Source organism: Staurois parvus, unplaced genomic scaffold (assembly GCF_062004578.1).
Source record: "Staurois parvus isolate SC_StPar_1 unplaced genomic scaffold, SC_StPar_1.0 ptg000050l, whole genome shotgun sequence".
Taxonomy (NCBI): domain Eukaryota; kingdom Metazoa; phylum Chordata; class Amphibia; order Anura; family Ranidae; genus Staurois; species Staurois parvus.
In genome coordinates this window covers 1,854,677-1,881,116 of record NW_028317846.1, presented here as the reverse complement: position 1 = coordinate 1,881,116, position 26,440 = coordinate 1,854,677, and the positions used below count along the sequence as shown (strand labels likewise).

The 26,440-nt window shown below is 40.7% G+C and overlaps 1 protein-coding gene across 2 annotated transcripts in view; it reads right to left on the bottom strand.

The window, feature by feature from the left end:
• Positions 1-26,440, bottom strand: part of ZC3H12C (zinc finger CCCH-type containing 12C) — a 216,868-nt gene that overhangs the window by 18,062 nt on the left and 172,366 nt on the right. For both annotated transcript variants that reach the window (XM_089666138.1, XM_089666132.1), the window contains exons 2-4: positions 24,070-24,824; positions 1,780-1,919; positions 607-841 (exon numbers count right to left, since the gene is read on the bottom strand). In XM_089666138.1, coding sequence (XP_089522264.1) covers positions 607-841; positions 1,780-1,919; positions 24,070-24,755 — 1,061 coding nt within the window. In that variant the 5' untranslated portion in view covers positions 24,756-24,824. The remainder of the gene's footprint in view (positions 1-606; positions 842-1,779; positions 1,920-24,069; positions 24,825-26,440) is intronic.

Below are 26,440 nucleotides of genomic sequence, written 5' to 3'. Positions count from 1 at the left end.
CACCTAAGCTGTGGATCTCTGCAGCTCCTCCAGAGTTACCATGGGCCTCTTGGCTGCTTCTCTGATTAATGCTCTCCTTGCCTGGCCTGTCAGTTTAGGTGGACAGCCATGTCTTGGTAGGTTTGCAGTTGTGCCATGTGCTTTCCATTTTAGATGATGGATTGAACAGTGTTCCATGAGATGCTCTAAGCTTGGGATATTTTTTTTTTAACCTAACCTTGCGCTAAACTTCCCCACAACTTTATCCCTTACGTGTCTGATGTGTTCCTTTACAGAACAGCTGTATTTATACTGAGATTAAATTACACACAGTACTACTCTATTTACGAATTAGGTGACTTCTGAAGGCAATTGGTTCCACTATATTTTAGTTAGGGGTATCGGAGTAAAGGGGGCTGAATACAAATGCACGCCACACTTTTCAAATATTTATTTGTAAAAAAATTTGAAAACCATTTATCATTTTCCTTCCACTTCACAATTATGTGCCACTTTGTGTTGGTCTATTCATAAAATACATTTACATTTTTTGGTTTTAACATGACAAAATGTGGAAAATTTCAAGGCACTGTAACTGCCATTTTTTCAAATCCCTAAAACACTTACTTGTCATTGACAAATGAGTACATTAGCAACCTCTCGTCAATGAATTTCTTCCATTCAGGCTTCTCGTTGGCCAGATCCCGATAGTTGTCATTCGACACAATAATGCCATCTGATTCAAATGCCAGCTTCACTATGAAGCGATCATCATAGCACACTACCCTTCTGCCCTGGACTCGGCGGGATGGAGTAAAGACCAGGATCTTGTCCTTTTCTAACTTGCGCAGGATTTCTTGATCTGATAGAAAAAAATGTCAGTTAAATACAGAACTTGTACAGTAGTCTACAATGTTACTCATAAACTCTGACATGTTTTAGCAAGAAACCACTTAGCTGGCCCTTTCACAGATACAGCAGAAGCCCTATGGAAAACAGCTGAGGTTAAACACAGCCAATAGAGTATATTCAGGGCCACGTTTCTATCTAGCCAAAAAAGACCATAGCCTAGGGTAGCAGGGTTGCCTAGGGCAGCATACAGCCAGACACATAATATCTTGCGGACTGTCTGTAACACAGTCACGTGTAGTTTACAGACTTCCGCCATGCCTGCTAATGCAAACCAACTGTGGCCTCACTGTTGCTGTCCCTGCATACTTTCTCTGTGGAAACATTGGGGTTGATTTACCAAAATTGGAGAGTGCAAAATCTGGTGCACCTATGCATGGTAGCCAATCAGCTTCTAACTTCAGCTTGTTCAGTTAAGCTTTGACAAGAAAGAAACTGGAAGCTGATTGGCTTCTATGCAGAGCTGCACCAGATTTTGCGCACTCCAGTTCTGGTAAATCAACCCCAGTGTATTCTTGTTGGTAGAACACTGTACTCTGTACCTACAGCTTACCCATTATGATACCAATTCAGATATAAGTGTATGGGCCCAAAGTTTGGCAACAGTTTACCTAGTCTGTTTTAGGTTTATTGATACATATTGGGAAGGACCTGAACCTAGACATCTGATCTAATACTGTCAGTGTCATACTAAGGCTAGCTGGTTTTCTGGGGTAGAAAAGGGGCATTATGAGATAGTTGATGTAGGGGGCATAGTAAATGCAGCCTGGGTATGACAGTAAATCCAGCCTAGGTACAGCCCACTAGGCAAGTAGACAATAATGTGATGAATGTTATTTATACTATTTCTGCTGCAAAATTCAACAAAAACACCATGGAAGTGAAACTCACCAGTTATGAGTGCATCTGGTCGGGACTGTTCCTTCCTCCAGGCTGGTACAAATACGGTGACATTCTTATGTCCTCTGTCCAAGAACCAGGAGACGGCTAGCTTGATCCCACGGCAAGAAAACACTTCTTTATTACCATGACTACAACAGAGAAAAGACTGCATTAGACTTGTTCAAACAGTTTTAAAGCTTCAGACTGTACAGTTCTCTTACCACCTTCCAGAAGGACTCTTGTGCTGCTTGTAAAAAGATGTTTAAGCCAAGGATATCATAAGTACATGCTTCTGATAGGAATTTATAAACCCACTAATGTATAATACACTGCCTCCTACTGGCCTGAGTTACAGGGGCAATTCCCCATGTAAAAGTTGTACAGAATACTATTGTTTCTCTAATGGTTTATTATTTTCTTTAGTAAGAAGTGACAGGAGTTTGAGGTCTGATGAAGCTCCCACAAATTGCAAGTTAAAAAATATAAAGTGGAGGATGAACAAGAACAATTTCAGATTATTTGGTACACTCCATTCAAACATAAAAATGTGCAGTAAACCTGGAACAATCTGGAATTGGGCAATTTTCATGTAGATATTAAAGATGGTATTGGCCTCCAATGCCTCTCTACTGGTAAGCAAGGCCACCCATTGCATTACATGACCAATAGGGAGCTCCCTTGTCTAATAGTGCTAATTCAGAGCAAACCCAGCAAAGTAAAGTAGGTAGTGTTACATAGTGAGTTATAGTTAGTCTGGCTGAAAAAAGACCAAAGTCCATCCAGTTCAACCATTAAAAGAAAAAAGTTATAACTACACCCACATTTGATCCAGAGGAAGGTTAAAAAAAAACAAGCAAAGCATGATCCAATTTGCTTCTGCAGGGGAAGACAATTCCCTCCTGATCCCTCAAGAGGCAATCAGATATTCCCTGGATTAACTTTACCCATAAATGTTAGTAACCAGTTGTTGTTGCTCAACTATTGCATGGATGGCCAAGATCATATCAACTAACTCCTGGTACTTTTTTTTTGGATTTGCTCTGACTAATACAGACATATAAGGCTATCCAGTACCTCTGTTTCTTGCTTGCAGGCAGCCTGATCTGGAGTTGGTTAGCATATGAATTTTTACATTTTAAAATGACCCTTTCCTTTACTTGTGGAGGACAAAGTAAAATGTTCATGTGGTCCCCACCCAAACAAGAGTACATACCTGTTCTCGCTCCTGCACTGCTCTGTACAGCCACTGAAACCAGAAAAAAACCCCGTCTAAGCTTTTAAATGACTTGTAAGTGCTCACACTATGAACTTTTTTTTTGGGCCCATGCTGGGTCAATCTGAAGGTTCCTAGCATTGTTATGGGGAGATAATGAGTCAGACTTGGCCATACCGGCAAGAGCTGGAAGTAAATTAAGAACTGGGGTCCTGAGAAAAGGTGAGAATGTGCTGCTGGGAAAAAGGGGAGTTAAGAAAACTTTTCATCCTGCAAAAGCAAAGGAAAAGGGTCCCTTTAACCTATACATTTCTTCAGTCCCAGTAGATGCATATCAATGTGACCTTCACAGAAATGTATCTTCCAACCCTTTTATACTATATCTAGGCATATATTAGTATTAAAACTTCAGGTGATCCAGTTATGGGATGTTGGTCTGCAGAAAATGGCCAATCAATAATTGAGCCATGTGCCTCTAGTAAGCTGCACTCCAACACAAATGCTAAGTGTTTTATTTTATATTACAAATAATGTTTTATTTATAGTATGGTTGTGATCCTAATCTTTAACATGTGGTTGGTTTCTGCATGTTTTCTTCTCTGTCAGGACTAGGGTATATAATACTATATGAAATATTACATATTCATATTTTATTTATTTATTTTTAGCCACTAGGTGGCACGTTAGGATCCTCTTCACATGGCCCTTGGATGAACAAAATGCTGTTGTATACAGATTTCAAACTAATTTACACACAAAGGAAAGACCCACAGCAGTGATTCATTCCTTTTGGGATCATTTGAAGGCTCTCAGTTTGCTACTTTGATGAAAGCAAACCTGTCAGTCAGACAGAGTGTGCTATAAAGCAAGCATCTATGCTGTGCTGTCTCTTGAGTTAATCCGCAGTGCTTTAGCAATAATTGTTTATTAGTAAAACAAAGACTATATATTTATAGTAAAAAAAAAAAACAAGCTAAAACCATCATAGTATCTCTTCAATAAGAACCTTTGCACTATTGTTATCTCATGATTTCATGAATATTTGCTCAGTCCACAAAATAACTGCATGTTTTATATGCATACAGATATAAGTGCAGCGCTGCTCTTCGTCCTTGTAAAGCACTGCTGCCTCATTTCACATATATAGCAGCATCTGACAACAGAAGCAAAAAACAAATAATTCCTCCTACCCAGTTACTAAATATTATAATGATTGCAAGTCACCTGCACTACGTTTTGCAGCTATTAGTGGGTAAATGGACAAATGAAGGCTTCTAAATGTGTTGAAAGGCAAATGTGGCCAGGTGAGATCATGATCTACAGAAATCAAGTAGAACGAAGGTCCTCCTCATACTAACCCTCCTATAACCCTAACTTTTGAAATTGTAAACTTAAAGAATTCGTTCACCTTTATAAAAAGAAACTGCTTATGAAGGTAAGGGGTGCTTGTAGATCAAAACAAACTGTGCAGCTTTGACCAATGTTAAATAATGCTCTTTCTATAGGTAGGCCATTTACGTACCTCACAAGCCTGGCTAAAAAACTACCAGAAATGGCATCATTCTATCCAGCCTTGTTTCTAGGACATTGCTAAGATACTCACAGCCAATTCAACCCCCCTTGCATGCACTCTTTCTACCCTGCACAGAAGCTCTGCGCTCAGTGATGCTGCAGCAGAGGAAATAGTGGACCACGTGTGGGGGGTTTGACAGCTGGCTCCTGTGATGACACGGGGTGAGCAGCAATGGCTGTGAGTGTCTTAGCAACATCCTAGCAATAAGAGAGGAGGGGATGATGCGATCTCTGGGAGTTTTTCAACCAGGCTTTGGGAGGTACATAAATGGTGTACACCTATAGCAAGGGCATTATTCAACGCTAGTCAAAGCTTCACATTTTTTATCTACAGCCACTCCTTACCTGCATAGGCAGCTTTTTTTTTTGTAAAGGTGGTCTAACCCTTTAGAGTGTAACTTTGAAAAAAAAATATATATATCATAAAGTCTATCGCTAGCATTAACATAGTCCCTTGTGTATCATTTTTATCAGCTGTTGATCCTGTCAACACATCTGTTAGTTTTCAACTTCTTGTAATTGACTGACAACGCTGTATGTTCTGCGATGAAACTGCACAGCAGTGCTGTCACCCTGTTGACTAAAGCCAGCCTAAGATGATAGTTCATATATATGAAAAACATTCTAGGTGCTCCACACAAATATACGGTACATGATACTGACTCAAATGCAACCCTCCACAGATCGTGGAATCTTAAAGCAGAGCTCCAACCAAAAGGGGAAGTTCCGCTTTAAGCCTTTGTCCCCTGCTCCCCACTAAGGATTGGCACCTTTGGGGAGTGGGGGGTACCTGAATTTGACAGATACCCACTCCCACTTCTGCTGCAGTCGCCTAAGCGATCGGAAGCAGAAATCGTCCTCCCCCCCCCCCTCCCTTCCCGTAGTCTTCTGGGACACGTGACGGGTCCCAGAAGACTACGGGGCCATTCACAAAGCGCAGCGCTACTCACGCATGCACAGTGGGCACCCGGCTGTGAAGCCTCAAGCTGTCACAGCCAGGTGCCCACACTGAAGATGCCGGAGCAAGGGAGAGAAGACGGCCGGTGAAACCAGCCATGGTGAGGACACCACTGGACCAAGGAACAGGTAAGTGGCTATATTGTACACCCCCTGAGGGTTAGGGACTGATGTGAATGTACAATATATATGTAAAGTGCTGCGTAAATTGACAGCACTATATAAGTACCTGAAATAAATATTTTAAAAGTCAGCAGCTACAGTTTTTGTAGCTGCTGACTTTTATTTATTTTTTGTTCAGGTGGAACTCCGCTTTAAGATAACTGTAAAATACACACAAGGGCGCACAACCCCCCGTGCATTACCGTAATAAAAGTTTTTATTTCAGTGTTACTAAACCCACAACAGTAAAATCAGTCTGTATATGCAGTAAATCATGCTTGTAATACTCATTGTGGAACCTAAGGGGTTAATCCTCTGCATTGTGTAAAAATGCTGTTGATCCTGACTTCTCTGATCCTCCCCTTCTTTCGGTGTCCCCCTCTTTTCTCCTGATAAGACATATTGTGGGGAGTCACTCTGCACATGCTCAGTGTGGTGTGTATTGCTAGAAAGGTTTTGTTTTTCTCTGTGCATGTGATCAGAACAGGGCTAATCAACATTGTCCAGACAGAGGTCAGGGGTTCTGCCTCCTTTTAGAGCAAAATGAAAACACCTCCTACAAGCTTTAACCAGTGCTCTGCTGAACACTAATATAAGTCACATGACTGCTCTAACTGCTGATAAAAGGTATTTAGCAGTTTATATTTACTAAAATAATTGCATTTCCATGTTCTGTGTACTGTGGGAGACCAGATATAGTGAATGCAGGGTCCTGGGTTTAGTGACACTTTAAAACCTCAAAGACAAATAGATACAAAAGGAATACTAATACAGGCCTCTATCATAGCCAGTTCAATCTAGGGAAGTGGGGTCCCATCCTGGAACCCATCTGACTGAAAAAACTGACGAGTTCTGGGACCCGAACTCCCTTCCTCAGCAGAGATTCGAACCATCTATGGGCAGACTGATTGTACCCAATTTGATTGTTGTACAACTTAGGTACAACCAGCATGTTGGATTTTGACATGTGATTATTACCAGCAGCTATAGCCACTAGTAATAATCACTGTGTTCTCTCAGTATAGACAGCTCCCCTCCTCTGGAGAACACAATAGCTCCGGAGCTAACACTGATTGTGTTGATAGGGGAATGGCAACGTCTATGGCCTAAGTAGTGTAAGGTAGACATGTAGTTTTCAAGGGATTTTAAGGAAGAGATAAACAAATTAAATCCCATTTCTAGTTACATTTTTTAACAGTTGCAACAAATGTTTTTCAGAAAAAAACAAGCTTTAAGCCATATGAATAAAGCTGACCATTGTAAGCACCCTTATCAGTGTTAAAGGCCTGCCCTAACCCTGTAACTGAAACTTTAGATGGAAAGCTTGTTCTGGCAAAGGAAGTAGAACACCACATATCTACTGTCAGGATTAACAGGTAATAAAACAATGTTTTTTGTTTTAAGAAAGATCATTCAATTTTCTATTTCTTAGTGGAGTCAAATTGATGTTCGCTTTTGACCAAAGTGAGGAGAAAATTTAAAGGAGCAGAAAGGATTTTTTTTAAATGTTGTTTTCATTCAGTAAAGTCTATTCATTCCAAAACTGAAAGTAGCAAGCAAAATGTTTAAGTATTAAAGCCACATTTGTCTAGCTGTAGAACGCACTCAGAATTTTCTTACAAATGTAGTGTATGGCCAGTTTAAGAGAAGACTCCCCTAAATTTCAGAAGATTTCCTTTCACTTCTTGTGTCTACAGGACATCTCCACAAGGGGACACAGATGATCAAACAATAACAGGATATCGGACTCTTCCCTTATATATTTATCTAAAAAAAAGTTTGGCTTTAGATATACTTTACCTCATGGTTTGCATACTCATTTCTCCCACATCAGAAGATAACCGGTATAATATTGTTTGATGACACTTTTCCAATAGGAAGGACAAGAGTGTAGACCCTGAATGAAGGGACAACCACATGAAGGTTTCTCCCCAAGGTGAGGAGACCAGTGATGGGTCACTCAGAATCCTTCTCTCTCCTCTCTTCATGCAAAACTCTCAGGAAGGTGAAATTGCTTTTTGTAATTCAAAAGATAAGAGAGAGATTACAAGAGCAATTTCAGTGTAATGATTTCTTGTCTACAGTGGGATCTCTCATATGCAATTACAGCAATGACGACTTATCACATGAATTTCTATTCACAGTACTGACGGCAGTCTGCGCAATGGGAAGATAGTTAATTGAACACTGTCTGGGATTTGGCCAAACTTTCCACATGTTCCATAGAAAAAATAAAAGGTAACAAGGTCTAAGGTAATCCACTCAGTTTTTTGTAGGGAGGACGATCCTAGGATACCTGTATTTAGGGAATTAGATGTATACAAAAACCCAGCACTTTTATAGGAATCTTCAACTGCAACTCCACCCAATGCTGAGATTTTAGATTTTGGTAGATGGGCAGCAGCTTCAATCCCCCTTCCAGCTTCTTCATACTTCTCTGGGGCTATATAGATCTGGGTTCCAAGCTCCACCCACCTCACCGCACCCAGTATGAGGGGTCGCTCTTCAGCTGTAACTGCATATAGGGAATGCTTACTGTTTACTCAAAAGTGGGAATCCAAGGAGGGAAGAGAGAGAGAGAAAAATACAGATTTTGTTTAGGCGTGTTTGAGTGTTAATGCATTCCAGTGGCCAGAATAAATTAATGTTCTGCCCAATGGGACCATTAATGCTCAAATGCTTTACATGCCTAAACATGTCTAAACGCATGAAGATTTATCCAATCTCTAATAGCTGAAAGAAAACAGTCACAACTGTTGCAGGATGCAGATGTTCATGTTGTCACCATAAAAAGTAGAAAAAAATATTTAGCTCAATACAGCACTATGTGCTATATATACACACTATATTTCCAGAAGTATTGGGACACCTGCCTTTACATGCACTTGACCTTTAATGGCATCCCAGTCTTTATCCATACAGTTCAATAATGAATTGGCCCACCCTTTGCAGCTATAACAGCTTCAGCTCTTCTGGGAAGGCTGTCCATAAGGTTTAGGAGTGTGTCTATGGGAATGTTTGACCATTCTTCCAGAAGCGCATTTGTGAGGTCAGGCACTGATGTCAGATGAGAAGGCCTGGCTCGCAGTCTCCGCTTTAATTCATCCCAAAAGTGTTCTATCGAGTTGAGGTCAGGACTCCACCCCAAACTCGCTCATCCATGTCTTTATGGACCTTGCTTTGTGCACTGGTGCGCAGTCATGTTGGAAAAGGAAGGGGCCATCCCCAAACTATTCTCACAAAGTTGGGAGCACAAATTGTCCAAAATGTCTTGGTATGCTGACACCTTAAAAGTTCACTTCACTGGAACTAAGGGGTCAAGCCCAACCCCTGAAAAACAACCCCACACCATAATCCCCCCTCCACCAAAGTTTACACTTGGCACAATGCAGTCAAGCAAGTACGAACCGCCAAACCCAGACACGTCAGTTGGATCGCCAGAGAATCCTGATTCATCACTCCATAGAACATGTCTCCACTGCTCTGGAGTCCACTGGTGGACATTACACCACTGCATCTGATGCTCTGCATTGCACTTGGTGATGTAAGGCTTGGATGCAGCTGCTCAGTCATGAAAACCCATTCCATGGAGATCTCTACGCACTGTTGTGCTAATCTGAAGGCCACATGAATTCTGGAGGTCTTTAGCTATTGACTCTGCAGTCAGTTGGCTACTTCTACGCACTCTGCGCTTCAGCATTCGCTGACCCCACTTTGCTTCCACTTTGTTATAATACCTCTAACAGTTGACCGTAGAATATTTAGTAGCAAGGAAATTTCACAGATGGACTTATCGCACAGGTGGCAACCTATCACGGTACCACGGTTGAAATCACTGAGCTCCTGAGAGCGACCCATTCTTTCACTAATGTTTGTAGAAGCAGTCTGCATGCCTAGGTGCTTGATTTTATACACCTGTGGCCATGGAGGTGATTGGAACACCTGAATCCAATTATTTGGAGGGGTGTCCCAATACTTTTGGCAATATAGTGTATGTGTGTGTATGTATGTATGTGTGTGTGTATATATATTTCAAGTCCAGTGTGCATGGAGCCTTAACCCCTTCCTGCTGAACGCATGAATATATGGGGCCCCACTAGACTGTGTTTTTTTTTTATACTTCTATATCACAACACTTAAACCTATAATATCCCAGAAAAGTGATCTACCTTCACCCTTGAAGGCCAGCTTAACAATATATATGTGACTTTTCTATGAGCAGATACATCAAATTAAATGAAATAAAACCAAAAATTATAAAAATTATATATAAAAATTATGTCCAAAGTCCCACCGTGTCCAAAAATAAAATCAAAAAATCCCAAAAATAATCCTCACAAGTGAAACACAAAAACTTAAACTTTTTCTTCTTCTTTCATCACCAAAACCTTCTTAATACCTGCACATCCTGATATTCGTGCACCTCAAAAAGGAAAAAAAACTCGACATAGTGTCATACCTTAAATAATAAAACACACGTGCCACTCACTGTGCAGCATGCAAAATAAACGTGTATACTCAAACCAAGTGTCAAAACACCTAAGTGAAATGACAATATGAGTGAAAGCACATTCACATAGGAAAAGCAATGCAATGTGTGAAAACCACTCCACAGATAATACTGCCAGTGTATAACACCACACCCAAAAATATATATAAAAGGTGATAACCAAAGCCCAGATCACCACTCTCCAACTCTAATAAGGATGGGTAATTACCCTAAAGCAGAAACAGCAGGGCAGATTAACCACTCTGGGTTACACTCTCCTCTCATCAATTTTCTCCAAAGACTAGGGTCACTTCCTCCACTTTTCTCCAGAAAACCAGTCACAATATAAAAGATATTCTTCTTTATTGGTAACTCACATAAAAATTCCGTGGTAACAGCTCCTCCTCACAAGCAGTGTACACATGGACAGGTTCAGGGAAACATAAACCGCATGTTCCCACTTCCAAGATGGCCGCGATCGCACTTCCGGTCAACGTCGATGCGTATGACGTCACGTGTCTCTGACGCGTTTCGTCACTTCCTTTGACTTTTTCAGAAGGGTAAGGACGTCTGCGCATCGACTCCTTATGTACCGCCCTTCACTCAGTCGCAGACATGGGTTCTGCACCACCCATGTCCCACCCAGAACCCATGTCTGCGACTGAATGAAGGGCGGTACATAAGGAGTCGATGCGCAGACGTCCTTACCCTTCTGAAAAAGTCAAAGGAAGTGACGAAACGTGTCAGAGACACGTGACGTCATACGCATCGACGTTGACCGGAAGTGCGATCGCGGCCATCTTGGAAGTGGGAACATGCGGTTTATGTTTCCCTGAACCTGTCCATGTGTACACTGCTTGTGAGGAGGAGCTGTTACCACGGAATTTTTATGTGAGTTACCAATAAAGAAGAATATCTTTTATATTGTGACTGGTTTTCTGGAGAAAAGTGGAGGAAGTGACCCTAGTCTTTGGAGAAAATTGATGAGAGGAGAGTGTAACCCAGAGTGGTTAATCTGCCCTGCTGTTTCTGCTTTAGGGTAATTACCCATCCTTATTAGAGTTGGAGAGTGGTGATCTGGGCTTTGGTTATCACCTTTTATATATATTTTTGGGTGTGGTGTTATACACTGGCAGTATTATCTGTGGAGTGGTTTTCACACATTGCATTGCTTCCTATCCTATGTGAATGTGCTTTCACTCATATTGTTATTTCACTTAGGTGTTTTGACACTTGGTTTGAGTATACACGTTTATTTTGCATGCTGCACAGTGAGTGGCACGTGTGTTTTATTATTTAAGGTATGACACTATGTCGAGTTTTTTTTCCTTTTTGAGGTGCACGAATATCAGGATGTGCGGGTATTAAGAAGGTTTTGGTGATGAAAGAAGAAGAAAAAGTTTAAGTTTTTGTGTTTCACTTGTGAGGATTATTTTTGGGATTTTTTGATTTTATTTTTGGACACGGTGGGACTTTGGACATAATTTTTATATATAATTTTTTATATATAATTTTTATAATTTTTGGTTTTATTTCATTTAATTTGATGTATCTGCTCATAGAAAAGTCACATATATATTGTGTTTTTTTTTTTGTTTTTTTTTCTGTGGGGACACATATATATGTATGAGTCTTTGTGCTGTTGCATTCCCAGCACAGAGACCAGGGTCTCACCGAGCTCCGAGTCCCTTACTAACGATCAGGACCCAGAACTTCCAGTTCCTCTGCCTCTGATTGGATCAGTCACTGTGAACCCCTTCCCCTGTGTTTTCTCTCTCTGAATGGAGAAGAGAGATACATTTGTATCTAGCGCTCTCCTTGCAGAGAGAAAAAAAACTGTGTGTGTAAAAATAAATAAATAGTAATAAAAAACCTAGATCAAGGTTTGATCCAGGCCAGTACAAGGGTTAGTGCTTAGATCAAGGTCAAAGTTCAGCGTTAGTCTTTTATTAGGCAGAATTTTAACAAAAAAAAATTACATTAGCATCAGGGTCAGTATGTTTTGGTAGGATAAAAAAAACAAAATGTGCACTATTGTTTCTGGGTTTAGGCATTACCATTTGTTTTTATTCTTAGGTGGGAAGGGACTAAAGTAGTTGTAAAGGTTGAAGGTTTTTATACATGAAGGTAAAAACCCTTCTGTGTGCAGCAGTGTCCCCAGCCCCTTCAATACTTACCTGAGCCTCATCCCGATCCACTGATGTGCAAGACAGCCTCTCTCTCCCTCCTCATTGGCTGAGACAGCAAGTGGGAGCCATTGGCTCCTGCTACTGTCAATCACAACCAGTCAGCCAATGAGGAGAGAGATTGGGTGGGGTCAAGCTGCAGCTCCATGTGTGAATGGACACGCAGAACAGCGGGTGCCCCCATAGCAAGCTGCTGGCTGTGGGGGCACGTGACAGGAGGGAGGGACCAGGAGAGCCTGCGGGGGACCCAATAAGAGGAGGATCTGGGCTGCTCTGTGCAAAACCACTACACACAGCAGGAAAGTATAGCATGTTCGTTATTCCCCCCCCCCCCCCCAAAAAAAAATGAACCTTTAGAATCACTTAAAGGGTGGATATTTGGTCACCATCACATAGGAATTAAGAAAGACACTTTGCTTCATTTGTTTCTTTTTTTGAACACTTCATCACTTTGTATCAGTTTGAACTCATTCTGGGACAGAGTTGAGCTCTTTGGGGATTTATGCACACATTTATTGTTGATATTAATTTTGAAGTGATATCAATATAGGTGTTTTTCTTTTTTTTTTTTGCCATATTAAACTAAATCATTTGTTCTGGTTTATTTACATTTTACTTTAAGGGATTATTAATGTGACTACTTTGTTGAATTTGTCAGAACCATATTTGTATAGTGGGTTGATGAGAATAAGCGAATAGCCTCATCCCAGTTTATAGCTGCATCACACTGGTTGGAAGAGCTTATGGTGACACTAAACTCTGGATCTATTTAAGTATGTATACTTAACTTAAAAAAAACTTCTACTGCTATCGGTCTCCTCCAAATCTCCAAATTCCCCTCTAACTTCCTGTTAGAAGGTGGCCACATTGATTTTCTGTGACACATAGCTAACCCTCTCTTGCTTTCTACTGAGATGGATTAGGGACTGTGGGTTTTGCAGTACACACAGAGCAGTGCACATGACCGCAACTGAACCATTTTAAACAAACTGAAGTGAGAGGGGGAAAAGGAGAGGTTTGGGAGCTCACGTAGGATTTTACAAGGAGGCAAAAAACATAATAAAAACCATTTAATGAAACATAGATTACAGGGCCATAAAGTAGTGGATGTGTACGAATGATTTTTGGATAATAAGGGTATTGTATAGTGTTACTTTTTGGCTTTATTTGTAAAATCCCATGTTAAGCAGGAAGACTAAGGATCAGAGGTTGCATATTGAAGTAACAAATATGACTCTGATGTGCAATTCATCCTCTACCATTAATCACAGATACGTTGGCTGCATTAGTTTTCCTTCTGTTTAGGCTTGTATTTCCTTTATTTTCACCTGGTGATCCTGCTAATGCTACACCTCCTGTCCTCAGGGGACACAACACTCACTGTACTATATCTATGAACAAGCTTGCTTCAATACTTTGGGTCACTGACCCAGAACAACTACTCAAATAATTCAGTGATTCTAAAGGCTTTTTTTTTTTAAATAACAAACATGTCTATACTTACCTGCTGTGTGCAGTGGTTTTGCACAGACAGGCCTGGATCCTCCACTTCTTGGGTCCCCTGCCGGCACTCCTGGCCCCTCCCTCCTGTCAGGTGCCCCCACAACAAGCAGTTTTCTCAGGGGGGCACCCGCTGCTCTGTGTGTCCATTCACACACAGAGCCGAGACTTGCCCCCCCCTTCTCATTGGCTCACTGGCTCTGATTGACAGCAGTCGGAGCCAATGGCTCCCACTTCTGTCTCAGCCAATGAGGAGAGGGAGTCCTGGGATAGCCGAGACTCCAGTGTACATCGCTGGATCGAGAGGGGGCTTAGGTGAGTATTGGGGAGGGGGGATGCTACTCGGAGAAGGTTTCGTAACAAGGTAAAAAACCTTGAGCATTTTCAACTACTTTAACTCTTCAGACCTTTCTCTGACTTTCCAGGTCATTCACTTAAGACAGTCTCAAATCCAGGTTGTCAGCATAACAGGCAGCTATCTTTTACAAAAAGAGGACAGCATTGACAGCCCCCAAATTTCAAGTTTACATTAACCCCTTAATGCCAGCCTTACCCACATACCTTTGATGCCTTTTGGCAGCACAGTTTATGTCAATTTCATTATTTTGCACCTATGACAATTGTGTGTGTATGTGTGTGTGTGTGTGTATACAGTGGGGATCGAAAGTTTGGGCACCCCAGCTAAAAATTTGTATTAATGTGCATAAAGAAGCCAAGGAAAGATGGAAAAATCTCCAAAAGGCATCAGATTACAGATTAGACATTTTTATAATATGTCAACAAAAGTTAGATTTAATTTCCATCATTTACACTTTCAAAATAACAGAAAACAAAAAAATGGCATCTGCAAAAGTTTGGGCACCCTGCAGAGTTAATATCTTGTACTGCCCCCTTTGGCAAGTATCACAGCTTGTAAACGCTTTTTGTAGCCAGCCAAGAGTCTTTCAATTCTTGTTTGAGGTATCTTTGCCCATTCTTCCTTACAAAAGTCTTCCAGTTCTTTGAGATTTCTGGGCTGTCTGTCATGCACTGCTCTTTTAAGGTCTATCCATAGATTTTCAATTATGTTGAGGTCAGGAGATTGTGAAGGCCATGGCAAAACCTTCAGTTTACACCTCTTGATGTAATCCCCCGTGGATTTCGAGGTGTGTTTAGGATCATTATCCATTTGTAGAAGCCATCCTCTCTTCAACTTCAGCTTTTTCACAGATGGCATCAAGTTACCATCCAAAATTTGCTGAAATTTTATTGAATCCATTTTTCCTTCTACTCGTGAGATGTTCCCTGTGCCACTGGCTGCAACACAACCCCAAAGCATGATTGATCCAACCCCATGCTTAACAGTTGGACAGAGGTTCTTTTCATTAAATTCTGTGCCCCTTCTTCTCCAAACGTACCTTTGCTCATTCCGGCCAAAAAGTTCAATTTTAACCTCATCGGTCCACAGAACTTGTTTCCAAAATGCATCAGGCTTGTCCATATGTTCATTTGCAAAGTTCAAACGATGATTTTTGTGGTGAGGACATAGAAGAGGTTTTCTTCTGATGACTCTTCCATGAAGACCATATTTGTACAAGTATCTCTTTATAGTGGAATAGTGTACCACAACTCCAGTGTCTGACAGATCTTTATGGAGGGATCGTGCAGTCAAACGTGGGTTTTGAATTGTTTTTCTCACAATCCTGCGAGCTGTTCTGTCTGATATTTTTCTTGGTCTTCCAGATCTTGCTTTAAATTGCACTGTTCCTGATGACTGCCATTTCTTAATGACATTCCGAACAGAGGATATTGACATCTAAAAACGCTTTGCTATCTTCTTATAGCCTTCTCCAGCTTTGTGAGCGTCAACTATTTTCAGTTTCAGTTTTCTAGACAACTGCTTAGAAGAACCCATGGTGCTGATTGTTGGGGCAAGGTCAGATGAGTCTGGGCATTTAAAACCTTTGGGATTGACATCACCTGGTCTTCCCAGATGATGATTGAGAACAATCCATGACACTGGCAGGTCTCAGCTTGGCAAAGGGGGCAGTGCATGCTATAAATTCTGCAGGGTGCCCAAACTTTTGCAGACGCCATTTTTTTGTTTTCTGTTATTTTGAAAGTGTAAACGATGGAAATAAATTCTAACTTTTGTTGACATATTATAAGAATGTCGAATCTGTAATTTGATGCCTTTTAGAGATTTTTCCATCTCTCCTTGGCTTCTTTATGCACATTAATACAAATTTTTAGCTGGGGTGCCCAAACTTTCGATCCCCACTGTATGTATATATATATATATATATATATATATATATACAGTTGTGTTCAAAATAATAGCAGTGTGTTGAAAAAAGGGAATAAAGCAATAAAGCTCAAAATCCTTCTAATAGCTTTTATTTCCATAAATGCATTTGGAACACTACACATTCTATTCCAAATCAAAACATGAAGAAAAATATATCAAATGTGTGTTGTTCCTCTAAAAAAAATTGAAGAAAAGTGAATATTAGACTGTTCAAAAAAATAGCTGTGTTTGTATTCTTCTTTACAAACTCAAACATTCACTATATAAACTGAAAAATGTTTGAAGATTTTGCTTTCCTTTGAATCAATTAATATTTAGTTGTGTAAGCACTGTTTCTGAGAACTGCTGTACATCTGTGTTGCATGGAGTCAACCAAGTTCTGGCACCTGTGAACAGGTATTCCAGCCCAGGATGATTGGACTACATTCCACAGTTCTTCTCTATTTCTTGGTTTTGCCTCAGAAACTGCATTTTTGATGTCACCCCACAAGTTTTCTATTGGATTAAGATCCAAGGATTGGGCTGGCCACTCCATAACGTCAATCTTGTTGGTCTGGAACCAAGGTGTTGCACGTTTACTGGTGTGTTTGGGGTTGTTGTCTTGTTGGAACACCCATTTCAAGGGCATTTCCTCTTCAGCATAAGGCAGCATGACCTCTTCAAGTATTCTGATGTATTCAAACTGATCCATGATCCCTGGTATGCGATAAATAGGCCCAACACCGTAGTATGAGAAACATCCCCATATCATGATACTTGCACCACCATGCTTCACTGTCTTCACAGTATACTGTGGCTTGAATTCAGTGTTTGGGGGTCGTCTGACAAACTGTCTTTGGCCACTAGACCCAAAAAGAACAATCTTACTTTGATCAGTCCACAAAATGTTGCGCCATTTCTCTTTAGGCCAGTCAATGTGCTCTTTGGCAAATTGTAACCTCTTCAGCACATGTCTTTTTTTTCAACAGTGGGACTTTGCGGGGGGCTTCTTGCAGATAGCTTGGCTTCACATAGGCGTCTTCTAATTGTAACAGTACTCACAGGTAACTTTAGACCTTCTTTGATCTTCCTGGAGCTGATTGTTGGCTGAGTCCTTGCCATTCTGGCTATTCTTCTACCCATTTGAATGGTAGTTTTTCGCTTTCTTCCACGTCTTTCAGGTTTTCGTTGCCATTTTAAAGCATTTGCGATCATTTTAGCTGAGCAGCCTATCATTTTCTGCACTTCTTTATATGTTTTCCCCTCTCCAATCAACTTTTTAACTTGTTATTGCTGTCTGTGCCCCCTTTAGGGAGATTCACCCTCTCTATTCATCCTGTTTACCATTATCATTGAAAGAAAATCCCACATTTTGGGTTATCCCTAGAACAGGAATCATGGCTATATCGTCCAAAGGGGACACTAGTTCATGTGACACACCAAGATTCCCTCACTTTAGAGGGATTTCCTCTCACTTCCTGTTTTGACTATGGGGCAGGATGTGAAGGGAAATCTCCCCAATGGGACACAAATGGCAAACAAAACTGACAGGGGTTATAACCTTCCCCTACTCTATCCAAAATGAAAAAAGTGTTGCCTTTAGTAACACTTTCATTTTCTCCATATTATCCCTTAAAAGAAAGGTCTAGATTTGGGCATTAAAAACTCCAAAAGATCCATAAATGCTGGGTGTGAGGACATTGCAATCAGCCCGCTTGTGTCCACAGAACATGCCTGATGGATGGAGTGTGGGCAGACTTGCCTTTCTGTGACAGGATCAAACGTATCGGAAACTTTCCTTTTTTTCTGACATAACCCAAAACAGGCACCTCTAAATATCATCTCACACAGCATATTAATTGCTTCGTATTTTATTGTGTATAATGTTCGTTTTTTATTTCATCTAACTTTTTGTTTGGGAAAATCAAATCTGTTTAATCAGAGTTTAATAAACCTCTCATTAAGGGGCTCATCTTTTCTAATGAGCAGGGTTCACAATGCCTAAACCTCATTAGCACATCAATGGCTTGGACTGAGCACTGGGAATACTGAAAGCTGACGTAAAGATTTTAAGGGGAGAGTGTGAGAAATATAACAATACAAAGAAAACTGAAAAGCAGAATAGAAATTTGTCTACTTTTGCCTGTTATTCCAAACCTGGAAATCACTTTCATCATGGAAAAAAAAAATCTTTTGTCTTTCCCATGGGGTCACTCCGTGGTAACCACAATAGATCCCTCCAACCAGAAACCGTGGTGTCACCCGTCAGGTCACTGGAGTTCAGGGTATATAATATCAAAAGGGAAATCAAACAGTGACACTTCTATATAGGAAGGACAATAATATTCTGCACCAGTGATGGCAACCTGTGGCTCTCTATCTATTGTCGTTCTTCAAATAAGACGTATCACGTAGAGACTCTTCTGGTTTGATGTTTTACAATTGCGGAGAATCTAAAAGCTGTCTATACTTAAAGTGTTACTAAACCCACAACAGTAAAAGAAGTAAAGCATGCTTGTTATATTCACTGTGGAACCTAAGGGGTTAATCCTCCACATTGTGTAAAAAGGTTGTTTGATCCTGACTTCTCTGATCCTCCTCTTCTTCCAGTGTCTCCCAAATATCTCCTGATAGAACAGAGGCTCGGGGGCAAAATGCACATGATCGGTTTGGTGTGTATTGCTAGGGAGGTTTTTTTTCTTAGGAAAGTGCATATGATCAGCACAGGGCCAATCAGCACTGTCCAGACAGAGGTCAGAGGTTAAATCTCCTCCTACAAGCTGTAACCAGTGCTCAGCTGGACACTGATAGAGGTCACAAGACTGCTTTACCTACTGATGAAAAAGTAATTAGCAGTTTATATTTCCTAAAATAATTGCATTTCCATGTTCTGTGTACTGTGGGAGACCAGATATGCAGGGTCCTGGGTTTAGTAACATTTTAAAGTATTATCGATCAGCAAGCTTTTTGTTTTTCTTTTAGGCCCCATATTTAGCTTTACTTTGTCTGACAGTTGCCTCTCCATATGCCTGTGCTTATGTTTATAATACTTAAAGGGTAGTTCCACCTTTACACCTAAATAATGAGGATGAATAACCAACACCCTTCCCACTGCTCCAGTCCCCACCGTTTACAGAGTTTAAAAGTGTACAGATCAGTACACCCGCACAGATGGGAGGCAGATGATTCTTGGGGAGGGTGCAGGGAATTCATTTCTATTTTTAGATGAAATTCCCTTTCAAAACCACTGCATATTTCTAACACATTTACAAAGCACAGAAAAAAACAAAAAAAAAACAAAAAAATATATATATTAGGTTTACAAAAAAATGTATACAAAGCAACAGATTTCCATAGCACCATGGATAACCTAAAGAGACACACAACACAGTTTGAGGCACAATTTGTCTGACTGCAACTGTAGACTAAACCCTCTAACAAGGAATAAGGCTCCGTTCACACCAATGCGTTTTTTAGTGCTTTTTACAGAAACGCACTACGGTCCATTTAACATGGTTTCCAATGGGACATGTTCACATCTATGCTTTTTTGAGCTACTGCATTTTTGGAAAGGGTCAGGGACTTTTTTAAAAGCAAAATGCAGCATTTTTGCTACAATAGAGTTTAATAGAGAATCTGCTGAAATGCATGGTAGTGTGTGTTTGCCGTGTTTTGCATTTTTATTCTGCCCAGCAAAAAAGAAATTACACTTTAAAAAAAAATAAAAAATAGAGATAAACAAAATGCGGTAAAAATGCGTCAACAATATGTCAAAAAACGCATACAACGAAATGAACTGTGAAAAGCACTGCAAAATGGACAAAAAGCAAACTGCATAGGTGTGAACGGAGCCTAAGTTAGTGGAATGAGTCACTGAACTTTGTAAAAACTAGGCTTCTTTCATCAAAAAAACAGCTGAGAGACTTTAAAGAGGCCCTGTCCTTCCCTTAAAAAATGAAATAGTTGTTCCCTGTAATAGAAGATCACTTGTACTCACCTCTGTGGCAGCCCAGGTCTCTTACTTCTCCTTCTTCCTAGAGCTGCAGCCTCCGACAAAGTCATTGGCATTCCACAATTCTGGGAGTGCTGGATGCTGATATCCTCTACCCGTTCAAATCTTGTGTATCCGGAATGAGTGTTCCCACTTGCCATTTTCTAAGAGTGATTTACATGTGTTACACTTCAATGGGCTGTCTTATGTGTGTTTGTTGCCAAAAAAGAAGATCCTGCTCCTTTTTGGGCGATGAGCTTTGTGCAATTTTAAAGGTGCGTTTTGCAAGAATCGCAGCAAAATTGCACCACATTTGGGGGTGCCATTAAGAATGAATGGCACCTACACGTACGTTACATGGTATATCACAATTTGGAATCTCAGGCAGAATCGCGGTGATTCTGACGGCAATTCCAAATTGCCAAGTGTGACTTGGGCCTGAGTCCTGTAGTGACAAAGGGTTTGGATTATTAAACATCAGTGCGTGGCAGGGGGTCACAAGTATATGACACTCCTGAAAGTAAAGAATACTAAAATCTTTTTGGGAGACTCTTTAACAGTAATAGACTCAGGCTGACGAAATGGTGAATATAACAGCTCTTCTATTACAGGGAACAGCTATATAATGGTGAATATAACAGCTCTTCTATTACAGGGAACAGCTATATAATGGTGAATATAACAGCTCTTCTATTACAGGGAACACCTATATAATGGTGAATATAACAGCTTTTCTATTACAGGGAACACCTATATAATGGTGAATATAACAGCTCTTCTATTACAGGGAACAGCTATATAATGGTGAATATAACAGCTCTTCTATTACAGGGAACAGCTATATAATGGTGAATATAACAGCTCTTCTATTACAGGGAACAGCTACAGTTGTGGCCAAAATTATTCAACCCCCACTGAAATTGAGTGTTTTGGCCAGTTTGACATTGCTTTTGATCATTCAGTCATCTTGCTTACATTTACATTAAAGAGGCACTTGTAGGTCAGACAAATATAACATAACAGTTATAATGAAATAACCACAAATGTCTTTTCTGTGCTCACAGCATTATCAGTTTTATTCAACCCCCAAGTGACATTCAATCTTAGTACTTAGTACAGCATCCTTTTACAGTTATAACAGCTTTTAAACGTGAAGCATAGCTTGACACAAGTGTCTTGCAGCGATCTACGGGTATCTTCGCCCATTCTTCATGGGCAAAGGCCTCCAGTTCAGTCACATTCTTAGGCTTGCGCACTGCAACTGCTTTCTTTAAGTCCCACCAGAGGTTCTCAATCGGATTTAAGTCTGGTGACTGCGATGGCCACTCCAAAATGTTCCAGCCTTTCCTCTGCAACCATGCTCTAGTGGACTTGGAGGTATGCTTGGGATCATTGTCCTGTTGAAAGGTCCAACGTCTCCCAAGCCTCAGGTGTGTGACGGACTGCATCACGTTTCCATCCAATATCTCCTGGTACTGAAGAGAATTCATGGTACCTTGCACACGCTGAAGCTTCCCTGTACCTGCAGAAGCAAAACAGCCCCAAAGCATGATTGACCCTCCACCATGCTTCACAGTAGGCAAGGTGTTCTTTTCATCATAGGCCTTGTTCTTCCTCCTCCAAACATAGCGTTGATCCATGGGCCCAAACAGTTCTAATTTTGTTTCATCAGTCCACAGAACACTATCCCACAACTTTTGTGGTTTGTCCACATGGCTTTTGGCATACTGCAGTCGACTCTTCTTATTCTTTGGAGACAGCAAGGGGGTACGCCTGGGAGTTCTGGCACGGAGGCCTTCATTACGCAGTGTGCGTCTTATTGTCTGGGCTGAAACTTCTGTACCCACATCTGACAAATCTTTTCTCAGTTCCTCAGCAGTCACACGGGGACTTCTCTCCACTCTACGCTTCAGGTAGCGCACAGCAGTCGAAGTCAGCATCTTCTTTCTGCCACGACCAGGTAGCGTTTCAACAGTGCCCTTTGCCTTGAATTTGCGAATGATGCTTCCTAAGGTGTCTCTTGGTATGTTTAACATCTTTGCAATCTTCTTATAGCCATTGCCCTTCCTGTGAAGAGAAATCACCTCTTCTCTTGTCTTCCTGGACCATTCTCTTGCCTTCACCATGTTTGTAACCACACCAGTAAATGTCTAGAAGGAGCTGAGTATCACAGTCATTTTAAAGCTGCCTAATTGGTGCTTATTATGCTTGATTGCTGCTCGGTGACATCCACAGGTGTTTTCAATACCTGATGGAAAGCACCTGTATGAACCTCTGTTCTTCAGAGTGGTAGTCTTTAAGGGGTTGAATAATTGTGGCAATGAAGAAACCACATAAGAACCATTTACTACTGTATTACATAAACAATTGATGTCATTTTAGTTGCATTTGGGTAGTTACAACGTCCTTGTAGGATTTGATTCTGAATACAATTCCAAATGTACACTATAGTCCCTAAACCCCTTTACAGCATTGGGGGTTGAATAATTTTGGCCACAACTGTATATAATGGTGAATATAACAGCTCTTCTATTACAGGGAACAGCTATATAATGGTGAATATAACAGCTCTTCTATTACAGGGAACAGCTATATAATGGTGAATATAACAGCTCTTCTATTACAGGGAACAGCTATATGTTTTTTTTGCAATTGACAGGGCCAGTTTAAATTGTGTATATGAATCTAAAGCTCCACCTGCTAGCTGAAGAAGAGAAGGTAAAACTTTGATGTTAAATCTCATATCTATTAAAAAAAAAAAAAAAAAAAAAAAAAAGTATTTTTACAAAACATATTTTTATTTTAATTGTCCATTATTTATTAGTCCTGGCCACAATAAAGGAAAGAAAATATCTACAAAACCAGTATACATGCCCTTAAAGAAGAAAACATTTGCATACATATTTGTTTGAAAATGACCTAGTTTTTGTGTTTTTCACCTAGATAATTTTGGTGACAACATCACTTCTAATGTGAAACCACAGCTATCTCCGAGCACCTGAAGGTGGTATCAGGGAAGCAGTGATGTCACTTCTTGTTAGTGTGTAGGGCCGCTTAAACAAGCTACAGTTCTCATCATGTGATGGGAATGGTAAAGGTGATGGGTGTGAATATGGAAGGGATTGTGGACAGGTTTTTGAACAATCCTTAGGTCAAGTAGAGAATGTTCAATTTGCAAGTGGATTTTTATTTAGATTAGTGAAATTGAGAAAGCTGTGCTAGCTTCAACCATCCAATCATATTTCAGTAAAATGCGATATACATAAAAATCACTCTATGCTATTATACTGATACTAGTCAGATAAACAAACTAGAAAGCTGTATCTTCTGCCTAACAACACCTTTAAAGCTGAACTACAAGCTAACAGCTAAATACACAGATGAAAATCACATATGTGAGCGGTTTTACCAAAGGTTTTTTTATTTCTTTCCATCCAGCTCTGAGATTTAATCAGCTCTGCTGCTCAGCACAGCCCTCTTTGATAGAACAGAAGACCTGATTTTCCCTGATTTGATTAAGTAACACCTACAGGCCTTTTCCCACCCTCAAAGCATGACTGAATCTCTCTGTCACTCTGCTCTCTTCCTATCAGTAAGTCCCTTGCAAGCACATGGGAACTTCAGCAGAACTGATTGGCTCCTTGTTCAGCTTCTTTCTCTAGCAGTCTGACCTCTACTGTTCCGGGGTTGAAAGAGAGTGATATCAAGTTAAATTCAAGTGTTTACACTACTTGTACTTTTAAAAATAGATTTAACAGTGTATTATTGAGTTCAAATCTGCAATAAATTATGTATTTTATCTCTGCCTTGAGTTCAGCTAAAATGATGTGCAACAATACTAAGCATATCTACAGAACAGGTAAGATGAATTCCAGATAATAAAATATGATACTTAAAACTCAGAACCTGGGGGGTCCATTGAGTGCATATGAAACCTAAACCCCAAATTTGGTATTGACTTACCTCATGGCAACATTGCTCCCATCAATAACAATGGGCCTTAGGTTATCACTATCATCTATTCCTTCCTGATGAAAAGGAGATTCCGATCTTTGAGACTCAAAGGACGATGGTTCCCGTACATTTGTACTAACACTTCCATTCTGCTCACTTTCACTCTTGCTACCAAGCTTGACAAGTTCCCCCAAAATGTCATTGATTAAAGCATTAGTTCCCAGCTTGTTGAGAACAAGAAGGACTTGTTCTTCCGAGTATCCAAGCTTTAGTGCAAAGTCCAGTTTTGTTTGGTATTCCTTCGACACGTCAGGTAGCTTCTTGATCTCTTTAGCTCCTGTCAGATCATCCTCATTTTTTAGGTCTTGTAGAATCTCATTCCTTTTCAGAATGTATGGCTCAATGCAAGGAGAGCGACAGAGCTGTCTGTGTGGCTTGTTTACCTGACAAGGTTCGGCTACGAGTCTCCCCGACAACTCCAACTCGTTGTCAGAATTTGTGCTTTCTTCGGAGTCACCGCTGGTGCTGCAGGTCTCCTCGGAGGTATCTTTGTCCAAATCATCCTTTCTCGAATTGATTTTATCCATGGTGGGTTTCCGCAGGATAGTCCACGGTACAATTGCACTTAAATTGGAATTACTGCTCTCTACGTAAAGATGTCCAAAGCTGTGCCCGAAATCATCCTTTAAGCCCATGAAGCCGGTACATGTGTCCGACTCCACCTTGCTGCTATTTCTAAAGCCTTGGTAGTACGACCTGAACTCCTGCAAAACAGAAAAAAGTCACAGTAATGACCACAATGAAACCTGCAAAGTGTAAAAAAAAACGACAATAAATAAAAAGATGTTTCCATCATCAGGAGGTGTTCTACAAGGCAACTATAATATTTTAGCAACTGCAAAGGTCCCGGGCGAAATGTATTAGTTTGTCTCTCTCCCTAGTAGTCTGACCCTCTGTTCCTTCAGGAGGCGCTATAACCTATCCATTCAGGAGAAGTTCTGGTATAAGATGGTTTTTAAAATGTACCCAATGGATGACGTCAGTACCCCTATGTGATAGTGCTTAGGCTTGAGCATCCTTTCATCAGGCCTAAACTCTAATTTATGGCAGGCATCTGTCTATTCAGGACAAAGTAAAAATGACTACCAATAGCCCTTCCAAGCAAGGTATACTCACTCATCCATGCTTCCTCATTACAAGTAAGGTCAGATGCTTTTTAAAATGTCCCAGTGGATGACGTCACTGCCCCTATGTGATAGTGTTCAGACCTGATGAGTGGATGCTCAGGCCTAAGCACTGATGCATGTGGATGTCACATACTCCCTAATACCTGAAAGCCAAACCCTGTTATAGCAACCGAACAAGGGCTGTGATGGAGCAGAAGGCAGCATGGGAGCATGGATCAGTGACTTTTCTGGGGTAGGCAACCAAGAGGCATTTTGAACCTGAATGGGCATTGTCTTTCAACACAACCTGCTCTGTGAATATGAAGGCCATCATTGCTGACCTCTCTGTTAAATGCTATCTGCCATGCTAGGCCAATGACTTTAATACTTGCCTTAATTTGGAGAAAGCACACTCCAGGGATATACTCTGACTTTCTAATCTGCATGCTTGTTCTGGGTCAGTAGTATTAAATTCAGAGACTACCAGGAGTTTTCAGAAGGAGGTTAGCAATGGTAGCAGCCATAATTCTTTCTGTACAGACTTCCTTTAAAGGGTCAGTCCACCCAAAATTGCTATTTCAGTATTTGGTAGGTGTTGGAAAGCTGAACCACCTGTCTCTTTCTCATATGTCTTGGGACTCTACTGGAGAAATGTATGTGCTTAAACAGGAACTTCACTCTTCCCATACTCACCTGCCCATCAGACTGTCCTGCTGGTAACTGCTGCTGGGGTGTGACAGCCCAAGTCCTGCACCGCCACCCTGGTACTCCTTAGTGATTGTGAGCCAGTTGTCCTATCGGGTTCAGGCAGCCAGCCCATGATGACCCTCACCAGCTCGGCCCTCTAGCCGCTGTCCTAATCTTGCAACCTCCTGGGACATGTGGGAGTAGGGAAGCATCATTCTCGCCTGGTCAGGAGTGATCAGAGAAAATAACTTAAAACAAAAAAAAAAGTTTTAGATTGCGGAACTGGATAGGAGTGTAGGGAGCTTGCATGTGTCAGGGTGTCAGGGGAGTGAAAGTCTGCTTTAAGTTCCTACAACTGTAATCTAACTTATAGATGGAATGACTCTATAACAGTAATGGGTGGAAGGAGACATATTAGACATATTATATTAGATATAAAGATTTTTTGGACAACACTTGTCTGCTAGGTGACAGGGATCACTGATTTAACAGCTTTCTTGCCCCTTTACCATGACCTATAATTGCCA